The 15,245-nt window shown below is 39.7% G+C and overlaps 1 protein-coding gene across 1 annotated transcript in view; it reads left to right on the plus strand.

Annotated features, from left to right (window-relative positions):
* The first annotated feature begins 997 nt into the window (after positions 1–997).
* ROBO2 (roundabout guidance receptor 2) overlaps positions 998–15,245 on the plus strand; it is a 594,514-nt gene continuing 580,266 nt past the window's right edge. Inside the window, 1 exon segment of the mRNA XM_082689522.1 lies at positions 998–1,841. Coding sequence (XP_082545648.1) covers positions 1,781–1,841 — 61 coding nt within the window. The 5' untranslated portion in view covers positions 998–1,780.

The following is a 15,245-nucleotide window of genomic DNA, read 5'->3' on the forward strand; positions in this document are numbered from 1 at the left end:
AAGAGGGGATGCCACCCCTTCACCACCCTCCTCTCCCCGGGATTCCTCAGGGGGCCATAGATCTTGGCGAAAACGATCCCCTAGATGCTAGAGATTTCTCTACAACACCCCCCCCCCCTTTTTCTTGTGCCTTTTTAACGACCTAGGAAGCACCCCCACACAACCTTTCCGCTCCAAAAGGTGGTTATATGTTGTTTCCTTTCCTTTTCTCCCTCCCGCTCAGCTTCTCATTTTGCTAAAAGGTGAAGAGTGAGTGTTTGTGTGATTTTAACGGGTAATGAGGCTGCGCCCCGGGTCCTGGAGGATGATCTTCTTCCAGAAAGCGCGTGCATCTCGGCCAGACGGAGGGATGAATAATTAGGAAGGGCTTCCATGAAATCACTCACCGAGAAAATTACCTGCCCATTAAACGGGACGCCGCGAGGAGCAGGAGCCTGGAGCCCACCTATCGCTTCCCAGCGCTGGAAGGAGGGTGGGGGGCGGGGGCGGGGGCGGGACCCGGAGGCGCGCCGAGGGGGCAGGAGTGGACCCGCGGCTCGGGCTCCCAATTTGTTAATTTCCGTCCCCCTAGGAGTCTCGGCCCCCCGCCCCTCCGCCCCCCGACTGCCCAGCGGGCTGGCGTCCCCTGCACGTGCGGGCGGCGGGCTCCGGTGGTGGAAAGCTCAGCGCACCCCCGCCTCACCCCCGCCCCCCTCCCCGGGGCCGACTCCGAGCAGCTTTCGTTCCTCCCCACCCCTCCCGCCTCCTCGCCTTCCCTCCTCTCTAAGTCCTTCCACTCTCGGCAGCTGCAGGAGGAGGCGGACGCTCTGCTGCGGGGCCGCGGGAGCAGCGGCGGCGGCGGCGGCGGCGGCGGAGGGACCGGCGGCTGCGACCCCGGCCGGCGGCCGGACCGCGCCAGGCGGCTGCACCGCGCGCTCCCTTCCGCGCCCGCTCCCCGGGCTCCGGGGCTCGGCTCGCCCGGCTCGGCAGCCGCCCGTAGCCGCCGGGCTTTCCCAGCCGCTGGGAGGCGGCACCGCGGGGGTGGCCGCTGCCTCAGCCCTGCCCCTCGTTCCCTCCCTCCCCGAGCGGCCCCTCCTCGCAGGAGTTCGGATTCTCCACCCGAGTCGTCCTGATTGCTCTTTGCCTCTCTTTCGGAAGCCGGAGTGGTGGCGGGAGGCAACGAGGCTGCCACGGAGAGGCCCGCCAAGTCGGCCCGCCTGCAAAGTGTTGCTTTGACACGTCCTTATTATGGAAGTTAAGTGAAAAAAAAAAAAAAAAAAAAAAAAGATAATAATAATAAAATAACTCTGGACGTGGAGCTGCTACCGAGAAGGAGACGGGGCAAAGAACACCCGTAGGCAGGCCAATGGTTTTTCGGCAGCGCGCTGGCAAGTTTGTGGAACACTTTCTAGGAATTAGGTCTTTTTCCTCCCCCTTCATCTTCTTGACTTCTGAAGAAAGAACTTGGCTTTGGATGGCAATGGAGCCTGAGGAGAGAGGGTTAGACACACTTGAATAATCCCTCCGGCTGGGCTGAATTTGTGGGAATTTAGGAAGCCAGAGGGTGGAAATACAGCATCTTTTGGAGTGCCCTCTGTTAATTTGGATGGATCTAAACGTGCCCCATTCAAGACCTCTCCACTAACCCCTTCTCATCTTGGCGATTTGCTCTTCCTGACTTTAATTAGCATCTAGGAAAGTCTAAACTTCGGACCTACCTCTTTTTTTGATACTTATTTTTGTACTTTTGCTCTCTGGGATCGGTTTCTTAAACAATCTGGATCCTTTTTAATATGTCAAAATGAGTCGGCTGATGTTTACACAACTACTGCTCTGTGGATTTTTATACGTTCGGGTTGACGGTAAGTTGAAAATACTTTTCTCCTCCCCCCCACCCCCAAAACCATTTCTTTCCGAGTGCGTTGTGGGCTATAAATAAAATGACATTATGTCTGTTAGTCCCTTTTGAACAGGCACGGGGGCTTCTGGGGGGCAGAGGTTTTAAGTCTTTGTTTCTAAACTGCTGCAGGTGGAACGTGTTAGTAGTCACCTATTGTTGTTATTGTTGTAATTTACTTAATTAATTGAGGAGTTGGATCATAAATAGTAGGTTCTCAGTCTTGTTCGAAAAAGGAATATTTAAGCAAATCTCTCGGATACGCTTGTGCCTACTCCCTTTTGGTGTTTGTTTCTGTATCTGAACTTTGGCTTAGAAATTCAAGTGAAGAAAAATAGTAATAGACACTTCAGCGAAGGTTCAGTGGGTTAGGAATTCGAGGCAGGGTGTCTCAGGGATCAATGGGTGTCACTTGTGTGTGGCTGAGTGCTCTTCTAGTGTGAAATCAGAATCAAGCATTCAGATCCTAGGGAGAAAACTGTCAAAAGTAAGACTGGGCGAGGCTCCAAGAAGGGGGAAACATAAGCTTTGGGCCGGCTGTGGGCACAGAACACTCAGCTCAGTCCCCAGTGGCGAACACAATGGGGATCTGAAAAGGGTGCCTAGGTGTCTCCCTCTAGGTTGAGCCAGTCTTTCAAGCAGATAGCATTCTACCTCCGATTCTCCTGTCTTTTGTTCAGCTATGGTTTCCTGGGATACTTTCACAGGATGTCAGTTTCTGGTGTGAGGATTGCAAAATCTTTTTTTTTTTTTTTTTTTTAAACGTAGCCCTTTTGAATGATGTGCGGAAGTAATCATTAACATGCTTTTTTGTTTGTTTATAACAAGAAAGTCAAAAGAACATTTGGTATTAACCTTCTAGAGACCTTAATTTTTAAATCAATGGAAAGAATAAGTATAAAGAGAAGAGTAGAGCATGTTGTTATTGTTGTTGTTCTTCCTGAGAATGTGGATTGTCGGACTTTAGATCTGTAACTATTGTACTTGTAAAGAATACATGTTTCGGTCCAAATATTTGAGCCACCATAGTAGCTTGTTGCTACATAAACTTTCCTTCAGCGGTTGCATTGTGGATGAATTCATTTTTTGGGACACTGCCTATTTTTGCCCGCCTGTAGGAGCTAACTTTGTTCCTGGCAGCTGCTGTTGCACAGAACCCAATCTATCGGAAGATACAAACAGGAAGACTTTCTATAAACATGAAGCAGTACAGATGAGTTTACCTACTGTCACGTGGCTGTTTTCAATCAGGGACTACAGGAGTACCTTTGCCCCCAGCAATAGGAGGCAAAGCATTCATGTGGGCACACTGCTTTTTCTTTTTCCCTTCTAAGTAGTAGATGTTTAGGAATTAATCACTGTGACTCACACTGTGACAATATCCATAGTCATACCTAATCAGTCACCATACATTTTCTTCAGCAATACCTTTACCTTTACAGTACATTTACGTTGCCCCAACCAAAAGGCTTACATATTTCTCCTAAGTGTGTTTGATTATCATGATAAGAAGACTTTGATAGAACTTTTTTGGATAATATAGCCTCATAAGCCATGAATTTACATATTTCCATACCGGGAATGCATGTATAAATTATGTATTATATTACAGAATTATCGCCAAGTTGTTTTTTCTTTCCTTTCTTTCTTTCTTTTCCTTTTTTTTGAATTAGTGTGTAGCTAAGAGGAATACAATTAAATTGCTCAGTGGAAGTGACAGAGGGAATCGGAAAAGCTTGGTGTTACAGAATGTAATTAATGTACCAGGGTGTTTGGAGATGTATGAAACAAATGCAATTAACCAGCTTGCTGGAACAGCAGTAGAAAGACATCATCTCTCCTTCCCTCTCTCCCTTCTTCCTTCTCGCCCTATCTCACTCCTCCTGCCCCCGAGACACACCTCGGACCTTTGTTTTGATTTAACATTATAGGATAAGGGGGAAGTTTATGTCTGAATCAAAATTGTGCTGCAAAATTCATGGCAATGTAGTGAGAATGCCCAATAAAAGGGAATGGTAAATTTGTGTGTGCGTGAAACTAGTTTTTGTATTAGCTTCTACTACTTCTAAAGCAAAGGAAGCTGTGGACACTTACTGAACGAGTGCATAAAGCATACATTTGACATTGGACTGCCTTTGGTTTACTCCAGAATGATGACAGCCTCTCCGTGGGGATTGTTGAAAATTTGGGATGTAGACAACACTGCCCTCTAGGCTATTTCAACACTGGGACGGAGCGTTCACATATATAATGAGGGGGTTGGTTTGTAGGATCTCTAAGCTCTTTCTCTTCCAGGATTCTGTGATTTCTATTTACTTATTATCCTTCTTAGAAGTGTGTGCTTATTCTCCCCATGAATTTCAAATTTAGAGAAGCTTGTACCATTTCAAAGATATACTGACTATCCTTGTGCTAGACAGAGAAATTAATTTTATTCAGTGACAAATGATACATAGATTTGCATTGAAATTTGCTTGGTGGGTTATTTATATGTGCATTTTTATAGTATATGAAAAATGTTGGAGTTTTGCCTCCTCCTAGGAGATATGTGCTAATATTATTTATGATTTTTCAGTATCTTATGTCTGTAGGAATCCGTAGAGAATAAACATTAAGTTAGTTGGGAACTACAGACAAACTTTTCTATTTGGGATATAAATAAAGATTTTCTCATTTAATACAGATTCATGAACCACATGCATATTTTTCTGTACTGTTCCATGGGAGAATACATGTTGAGTTTAGTTTTTGTTCTCCAGATTTTCTTTATTTTTAGGTGATACTATGTTTTTACAGTCATTTACAGGGAACTAAAAATAAATTACTACAATGCTTTTTAATTACATCAACTTCCTGTGTATTGTGTCAATTTAGTAATTTTGCAGTAATTGTGAAAAGATGTTTTTAAAATGAGAATACTGTTCTTATCTTTAATTTTTAACTATTCTTAAATGAAAATGGCCCACATGATATTTGGGGAGATAACAATAATGTGTGTGCATAGTGTAGATGCATAATCTCATACAGGTTTATACATTTTGCTAAAGTGTTTCTTTTAGTAATGGGCTCATTATCATAGCCATATGTAGTCCATTTCAGAACTTAAATTGCATATAAGTAACCTGAAATTTGTTCTTGCAACTATGTAGTAATATCACTTCCAGTTGGCTTTGTTTAAATAACCTTTGATTCTAGGCAACATGAGGATCATAAACCAAAAGGATTCCTTAGAACGTAAAAAAGAATATATTAAAGGAAGAAAAAAGGTCAAGATTATAGAAAATAATAATAATAACAAATCTGATTATCTCATCCCAGAGCAGTTGTATAAAATAGCATCTTTGACAATCAAAATATTGCTATGATGCACAGTGCATATACTGAGATACATATATAGTAATGAAAGGAACTTAGTTATGTGAGAGAGTCTAGTGATAGCTGCTTCAGGAGTTCCCACAGTCTGTACGAGACACGTTGACTTCTGATGTGCAATCTTTTTTTTTGAGTTTTAGGGAAAAAAAATTTCTCTTTTACTTATTTCTCCTCTTCCTCTTCCCCTTTTTCCTCCTCTTCCTCTTTCTCCTTCATTTCTTTCTTCTCCTCCTCCTTTTTTGGGGGAAGGGAGGACCATGGTGGAAAGAATTAGAGGAACAGTTGAAGAGTGGAGAAGATATGTTTCTTGAACAACAATTTAGAAAATATGCCTTTAAAGGAGAAACGTTAATAATGTTCTACCCTTGGATATATTCAAATATATCCATGAAGTTATAATACTATACAACTTTATGAAAACTTATTTAGCATAGATCCTGTCTTTTACCAGTTAGGCAAACAGAAGTCTACTAATCTGAGTTCAGACAGACAATGGAAATTCACAGAGTGCAATTTTATAGATTTATTTCTAAAGAAAAATACTGTTAGCTTCTTACAGTGTTGCCAGGTATAGACCTATCAATCTAAATTAGTACATTAATGTTGATATTGATTTTCTTTTTTAAAAATTATTGAATAAAGCATGAATGAGTGATTATGTAAAGTCTTTTAAGGGGGAATTCCCATCAATTCTTTCAATGTTTTAAGTGTATGTTTTACCATCACAGAGCTCTAATATATCATCTGATGTTTAGTATACTCACCCCAAATACCTATTTCTTTTTTTTTTTTTAAGATTTATTTATTTATTTGGCAGATGGAGTTCACATATTTGACAGACAGAGATCACAAGTAGGCAGAGAGGCAGGCAGAGAGAGAGGAGGAAGCAGGCTCCCCACAGGGTGGGGGGGGTGGGGGGGTGGGGGGGGGCTTGATCCCAGGACCCTGGGATCATGACCTGAGCCGAAGGCAGAGGCTTTAACCCACTGAGCCACCCAGGCGCCCCTCAAATACCTCTTCCTAACTCAAAACTGTTGTGGGATAACCTAGCCTCAATTCTTAGTGTTTTCTTCTCCATTTGCATCTAATCCTTAAGAATTCTTACCTAATCACATGGATTTTAAATCCATCCTAATGCTAATGATTCTCACCTTCCTGTAAATCCTTGTGTGGGGGGATATAGCTTCCATGAGACTGCATCTTGGCTCTAATATGTACTGTTGTATCTCCAGTGCCTGGAATAGTGTTTCGCACATCCAGCTGACTACTGGACATTTTATCCTAATCTAAGAAGACTATATCAAACATGGATGGTAATTGGACATACTGTGATGATAATTTTGCAATCTATACAGATTATCACATCACTATGTTGCATATCTAAAGCCAATACAATATGTCAACTATATGTCATTTAAAAAAAAAAAAAAGGAAAAATACCAAACCCAAGCTGAGGATAGAATCTTCTTCTCTTTCTAGTCATTTCCAGCTCAGTAAGTGAATCATTATTTACAGAGCTTTTCATGATCCAAAAGTAGAAATCATTCTTGACTTATTCTCATAGTCCATATCCAACTTGTGAGTAAACACTTTGAAATATATCTTGATACCAATGATCTTATGTGCATATTTGTGATTTCCCAACATTTTATTTTAAACATTTTCAAACATACAGCAAAGCTGAAAGCACAGTGCAGTGAACACTCATGTATCCTCTCCTACTTTCTAGCATTATTTTACTGTACCTGATTACCTCATAGATATCCATTTATCCATTCTTCTAAGCATGGAGTTTTTATTTTAATTCCAGTGAGTTATCACGTGTTATATTAGTTTCAGGTGTAGAATATAATGATTCAGCACTTCCGTACATCCCCTGTGCTCATCACGAGGGCCGTCCTAATCACCAACCCCTATTTAATCCATCTCCCATCCCATCCATTACATTGTTTGACACATTTTCAAATAATAAGATACCAAACATTTCTTACTATTTTACCACTATCATCCTGGTAAAAAACTGGACTATTACAATAGCCTGAGAAATGATTATCTAGCTTCCACTTTTTGCTCCTCCAATACCTGCATAAATCTCCATCCCCCTTAGTTTTCCACAATAGCCATAGAGACCTTTTTAAAAGCATAGAAGTAAGATAACGGCAGCTTCCTGCCCAGAATCGTGTAAAGGCATCTACTCAGAACTCTTCACAATGGTTTACAAGACTATTCAGGCCCCTTTCTGCCTCTTTGACTTCATTTGCTCACACCCCACACCTAAATTTAAAACTTTCTGGGTTTTTTTGATGTTCTGTTTCTGACTTAGGGCTTTTGCATTTGTTCTTTCTGTTAACTGAAACGTGCTTCCTCAGATTTTTCCGTGGGCAAATCTTTCAATTGATTTAACAAGTCCCTATCTAATAACATCTCTTCAGAAATATGGGCATCCCAAACTAAAATTACGTCCCTTGAAACAGTATTGGGCTGCCTCCTTTACCTGTCTCAGTGTTTTCTTGTAGCACTTATCACCGCCTGGAAGTGTGTGTGTGTGTGTGTGTGTGTGTGACCAGCAATGAAGGGGCTGGCACCTTACTCTGCTTGTAAGCTAAGAAATTAAGAGTGCCACAACTTCATGAATGCTGGGAGGAGAAATGAGATATCTGGATCAGAGATGATGGGCTTCATTAGTCATGTCAGAGCAAGGAGCATGATGTTATGGTCATTTCAATCTACTTGCCCCTGAAGTGGTTTGGTGGCAGTGTAGTGTGGCCAAGGGAGATGACACACACATAGTGGGTTAGTCACACGGCCAAGGAAGCCAGATCTTGGGAACCTGAATGTTTTATAACAGGCAATAAGGAAACTGCCTAACCTTTGTCCCAGAGGAAGACATTGCCTTGACTATATTGGATAATAAGCAAATCTGCCTTCTGCTCTCAAGAGAGCTCACCACCAATTTTAGAAGACTATTTGGTATGTAAATATACTTGAAAAGTTAGCAAGATGTGCAGAAACATGAAACACCCATGGAAAAATTTCTCCCAACAATAGGCAGGTAGAAATGTTTGTTTATTGTCTGACTCTTCCACTGGGCTCCTAGGGCAGAGACTTAGTTTTGTTTGTCATGCTTAAGAATGTTCCTCTAGTGCCTAGAGCACAGGATGACACATAGTAGATATTCAAATATTTATTGAGTAAATTAAAATGTGCTCATGGGGTGTTTTTGAGATGTTTATATTCATGCTCTTCTCAACACATGAGACATTTACCATCTGAACAAGGTTTATTTATTTATTTTGAGGTCTGTGTGTGGGCATCTGTGTTTGTGAGCCTAGTGAGAGACAGAGAGGATTCTCAAACGTGTATTTTGACACAAGGGACATCATGAATTTTGGTGATTTAATGTTCTGCTTTTCACATGGCAGAAGATAGAGAATTGACCATTTGCTCTGTTAGGCTCTTTTTCCATCAAACCAAGAATATTTTCTGTCATGGTGGTTTTCATGATCATTCTTCCCCCACACCCTACACTAACACTGCTGTGTTTTTAACACATTATTGAACGGTGTGTATATAAATGGAGAACTCCTTTAAATGGTTCTGTTGCACCTTATTAGGGGCATACATGTTCCCTCCCCACTAAGGAGTGTTGACTTATATAATGACTTATATAATGGTTTAGAAGTTGAGACTTCTGTGTATATTTAGGGCAGCTTTCCATGTGTGCATTAGCAACAGAAAAGTGAGTTTTTAGATATACAATTAAGTGGATTACTTCTATTATTAGTATCCAAATAGATGTCTCAATAATAGTTGAAAAAGAGGAGGAAGATTAAAAGTAATACCTCATTAGTGGACAGTGGCCTACCCTATCTGTTGTTGCAATCATCATATCCAAGGCCCCGTTGATCGCCATTGACACTAAACTGATGTATAGTCAGGAATTAGGCATGTTTGACCGTCTTTATAGACCCACTTTTGGTTTTAAGAATAAAATTCAGAGGGGTCTTAACTGGAAAATTCATTTTTTTTTTTTTAAACTCAGATAAGGGCCAACACAGACATGGCTCAGTTTTACTAATTAAATTTTTTTTCTCCAACAAGTTTATTGAGATGTAGCTCATATACCATACACTTCACCTACATACAGTATACAAGTCAGTGGTTTTTCGCTTATTCACAGAATTGTGCAACTATTACTACAATCTAATTTTATAACTTTTTGTTCTCTAGCAAAAAAAAACCTATATCTTACTCCTCATCTAACACCCCTCTGCCAGTGCTGGGAGGCCACTAGTCTGCTTTCTGTCTCTGTACATGTGTCTATTTTGGACATTTCATGTGATAGAACCATGTACTATCTGTCTTTTGTGACTAGCTTCTTTTCCCTAGTCTAATGTTTTCAAGGCTCACCCACATTGCAGGACGTATCCATACTTCATTACTTTTCTTGCAGCGCACTATTCCTTATCATTTATCCTGTGAATTAATCAATTCATGGACATTTGAGTTGTTTCCAGTTTTTGTCTATTATAAATAATACTGCTGTGAGCATTTGAGTATTAATATTTATGCGCACCTATATTTTCATTTCTTTTGATGTTTACGTGGAGTAGAGTTGGTGGGTCATATGGTGAGCCCATGTATAACATTTTGAGGAACTGCAAGGCCGTTTTCCAAAACAACTGTGCCATTTTACTTTCCTACTGGCAAAGTATGAGGTGAATGTATTTTAATTCACTTTGAAAAGGAAACATTGGGTGGCCTTTATGAGTTGGATATGGTGTTTTATAGTGAAACAACTTTATATTGTAATAATACACCTTACATTTTCATCGGTGCTGGTTTCTAATCCCATCAGTGATTGTCTTCTAAGTCTTCTCCAATCACCCTATAAAGTCTTACAAATGAAATTAACTCAAACTGAACTTTTCACTTTTAGTAGAGACTTCAATAATACTCAATATATATGATATCACCTCAGAGCTAGAAGTTTTTGCAGCTATGCAGTACAGCTCTGCCATTGGTTGGACACATGGAGAACTGAAGCTCAGTGATTTTATGTGTCTTGTCACAGATTCCTTTGCTACGAAATGGTAGAGCTGTAGCTAGGGTTGAGAGATGTCTATCTCTCTACGATGCTTCTCTGGAGAGACTCTTTCCAACTTCTCAGCTCTTAAACTCTTGTAGAAGAGTTCCAGACTCTTGTTCCTGAAATGGCTAGCTATTTTCTGAGCATGTCAACAGGAGAAATAGCTTGAGATGTGTTGAGGTTATTTATTTGACTTAGCACATGCTTACTGAGCATCGCTTATAAACAAGGCAACTGGCTATAGGCCCTGTGAGGAACATAATGACCTGTGAAATGGTTCCCACCTTCAACGAGATCACCCTTTAGAAGAGAAGATAACACCTGTTTGAGTCCCTAAAGCAAAAGTAGTGTCTGATAAATGGTTGAAGATATACACAACCTAGTGTGAGAACTCAGAGAAGGAATAGATGATTTCCAGCTGGTGCAATCTGAGGGCAGTCAAGATCAAACAGTCACTTATAGGAAGAGTGGGACTTTAGTAGGCAGAAAGATTGGAAATTGCATTAAAGGAAAAGGAATAATAGGAGGAGTGGCACAGCGATGACAAAGGTGTGCTAAGGCAAAGGCAAGGAATCTAGTGGAATTGTAACATAGTTTGTCCATAAGGCGCAGAGTGTAAGAGTATTGAGTCAGTCAATAAACACTACTGAGTGAGTCTGAATAAATATTTTAAACTTTTTATGCCTTTTTATCTGTAAAATCGGCATGTTGATAATATGTATGTCATGACTTGGTGTGAGGAATAAATGTGTATATATATATAAGAAAACACACACATATATCTGTGCAGAGAAATTATATGTGAAGCGTTCTGAAGAGTGCCTGGTACTTAATAAGCACCATTTAGGTGTTACTAATTATTTTTATTATATCATTATTCCCTTTCCAGTATCATCTACAAGTAATTTTAAGAGGACTTTGGCTATCAAATTGAGTATGAACTTGGAGATGCATTTCATAATTTTCAGATAATCTTTCAAGCATGGGTCTTCAGGTGACTGATTAAGAACTTCTGTTGCCTCTTAAGGGCAATCATCTGTGGCCACACCTATGCAACTGTGACAAACGTGCTATGACAGGTGCGTTTCCATTGCATCATATGCTGATTACAGAACAAATGGGATTCCCAAGAGAGTGGCATTATGAATGAAAGGAATAAGCAAGAGAGGCTTACTATAAATAGCAATTTAACAAATAGAGCATGTTCATATAAACCTGCATTTTTGGTTCATGTTGACTGATTTTCATATTATCCAAAATATTTTTTACTTGGTGCTTTTGGTGCAGAGTACCGTGAAGATCTATATTATATAAGACAAACTTACCTTGTTCTAAGTAAACATTCCTAGTGAAGAAAATATTTTTTAAAAATCAACATTCAGTCAGCTCTCATATTTTTTTCTCCAGTTCACTTCTCTTTCTTTCAGTTAGTATACACGTTGATTCTAATAATTTTGACAATTACCCATTAATGAGGTTTCCATATTGAGTGGTTGTATATATCGGAAGGGATAATCTGAGTAAAACAGTATCATTACTACTGTGGAAGACCACACACTTTCGGGTGGCCAGAAGCTCTAGACTGCATCTTTTGCTTTCCTGCTAATTAATTGAATGACTTTGTAATCTCCAGAATCCACTTAGCCTTAAATTCTGTTATTGTAAGTAATTTAGTTTCATGTTTTATCATTTATGATTATGTTTGAGTACAATTAGAGGAGAAAATTTAGCCTGAAAAAAAATTATCCCAAATCATACACATCCATCTTTGGGGAAAATAATCCTTTATTGTCCATTCCACATAGGGTATAACCCTGTATTTTGGTGTGGTCTTCATGATGTGAGTGTGGATGTTAAACCAAATTCCCTAGCCTTAACGATTTATATCCACTTTTATCCATTAACGACCAGTGGAACCCCTGGTTTCTTTATTAATAAATTGAATTAAAAATAGTAATATTGAGAAAACAATAGTCTTAAGCCAATGTACTTACATTATGACCACTGTAACTAGAACCATATGCAACCCAGCAGTTTCAGCTCAGGAGGCAGAGTTAATAACCACTTTTTAATTTCCATTGTAAGGATTGATGTGGGATCATTTGTCCTAGTTTTTGGTTCCAAGTCTTTTTGGAAATGAACTGGAGAACATGGAATATAACTCAACTATGCCATTGCATATCTTTTCAAGTTTAAACAAGGAACCCCCAGTTGAAACCATTTTTTGTTTAGAAGATTTGTCTAAAACCTATGCAAGTTACAAACAATTAAAATGTTCAGAGATTATCATAAATAATGAACCTTGGAACACCATATAAAAAACTAATGACATAGGGCATGGTAACTGACATAACATAATAAAATAAAATTAAAAATTAAAAATGTTCATAGGTATGATCAAAAAAGGAATTTTTGATCTTCAAAAAAAAGATTAAATGAAGAAGTTTTCTTTATAAGAAAAGGTTATAGGGGCACCTGGGTCGCTTAGTCATTAAGCGGCTGCCTTCAGCTCAGGTCATGATCCCAGAGTCCTGGGCTCCCACTCAGCGGGAAGCCTGCTTCTCCCTCTCCCACGCCCCGTGCTTGCGTTCCCTCTCTGTCTGTGGCTCTTTCTGTCAAATAAACTAATACAAATCTTTTTAAAAAGTTATAAATTTTATAAATCGAGGTTATGGGCACACTTTAAAGTTTTATAATATTTATTTCCAAATACTAGCAAATGCTAAAATACAGTTAAACTAAATCATTTAGGCGTATCTGATAATTTTAGAATATAGTTTTCAGGGTAACCTTAAATTAAGGGAAATTTGGTATGAACCTGGCAACAGGCATTCTAAGATGTGTTTATATCTTTAAAGTGAACTTTAAGGTATTGTCAAATAATAGTGTAGTTATTGATGAAGTACATTGTTGATCTTTTAAACTAGGGAAGGCTTTTTACCTTCCCCTCCTTAAATATGCAGCAGCTTGTCTATTCTAAAATACCTTCGAATGTCAACAACTACAGCAAGAAGCCATCACTCAATGCCAATCACGTGAACCCCTCCCCACCTGGTTCATAGATTGGAAGAGAAACTGAGTAAGAAGGATGTAACCTTTGAAAAAGAAAATGCCAGGCAATTGAGCAATTCCCCGGTACTTTTATCTTCATGCAGAATGGGCTGTAAAGAGTTAGAACATGAATCTGATTGTTCCAGTACTACCTTTTTCACTGCTCAAGAGTTAAGAGATATTCTTTTATTCTCAAGAGTTAAGAGCTAACAGTGAACGAGTATTTCCAGGGTACCTGAGCCCTCTACTCGCAGATCTTCAGCCATCATTCAGTTGATTTTTCAGCTTCCTTTTCTCCTCACAAATGCAGTTTAATAATTTCCCCAGAAAAGAAGTGCTAACAGATTTAACTGGGGAGTTCCTCGCTCACCGTCATGAAAACATGTAGGTGATTTTGTAGCTAAGTATGGTTTTAAGTGTTTCAATCCGCCTTTGTGATTTGAAAGCCTGGATAATGTCAACTTCTCATACAAAATGAAAGAGAAAAAGAATGAGAAAAATATGTACAACATGTGGGTACAGGGTTTGGGCAAAGATCCCTCCCCTCCTCCTGCCCCATACACACATGGTTGTAAGATATGAATAAACTTGAGTTGTTTGATGCCTGCCCTCTACTCACAATCCCACAGACAACTTTTATTTTAAGAAGAACATTTTCCAGGCTATAAATTATTATTGTTCTTTTCAGTTAAACTGTAACACCTGTGATGTTCCTCAGTTGGATGTTATGAAATTCTCTCCAGATTTTTGAGGCTCCCAGTAAATGTGTCTCGTTGTGTTGAGCTTTGATTCCAAGTTGGTTCAACTTTTCTTTTCAGAAAGTGGTTTTTACCTTCCTAAGCCCCGCTAAAGATGGCCTGTGCCATCAGACAACCAGGCACTTGTTTTTATAGTCTGTCTTAGGATTCAGTTTAAGTGCACTGAACATGGGGTCCTACAGGAGTTATTATACGTAATCTTTATATTAGAACTAGGCCATGAGGTGCAAGGATGTATCTGAGAAGGACAATCTCTGTGAAGCATAAGAGGCTGGGGAAGTGGTATGTGTGTGTGGGGGGCAGGGGGAATGTTGAAAAAGTGAAAAACTGAACATTTGAATGAAATGAATTGGACCAGCATTTGAAACTCTACTATCTAGCAAGTGGACAAGCTGATATTTAGTTCTATGGATTGTTAACATTCACATAAAACAGAATTATTTAGCATTTACTGAATCCTTTTTGATAATCAATTTGGGATCAAATGCAAAAGAACATGTGTCTGGCTTTGTATGACCCCAAATTCTTCCGTTTTCCCTTTGAGCAGATGACATGCCTTCTTTGCCTACTGATATTGGTTGCTAGGAGAAGTGCACTGGGCTGGTCTCCTCTTATCCAGCAGTAAAACTAAAGAGAGCATTGAGTAAGAGAAAGAGAGGCAGAACACAGCACAGGCCATGAATCATGACTTGTCTCCAATATGTCCACTTTGCTCCCATTTTTTGTCTCCTTAAAAACTTTTGTTTTTACCAATGATGCTTTCTTTCAGCCACTATCTATAATCCTTTTGGAGCCTGAGGGGATGAGGGCTTGCTAAAGCGAGACTGTGCTGCTAAGAGTCCACTCAGAGCCATAATAAAAGCCTTGAGAGTTATTCATGGGGCCACGTTAGTGAGAATGCCCTACTCGGTGAATAGCATCAGTCAGCCGCCTTTGAAATCGGGTGATTAATACCTTCTGTTTTTAATGGGGGGGAAAAGGCAGACAAGAAAGGTCTTCATACTACTTTGGCTCCTTTGCAAATTAGATCTTATACATTGTCAAAGCTTTAGACAAAGAAGTTGCTAAATTTTCACTACCTGAAAGTCTTTTTCTTTTT

The sequence above is a fragment of the Mustela nivalis genome (genome assembly GCF_964662115.1).
Source record: "Mustela nivalis genome assembly, chromosome: 1".
Classification (NCBI taxonomy): domain Eukaryota; kingdom Metazoa; phylum Chordata; class Mammalia; order Carnivora; family Mustelidae; genus Mustela; species Mustela nivalis.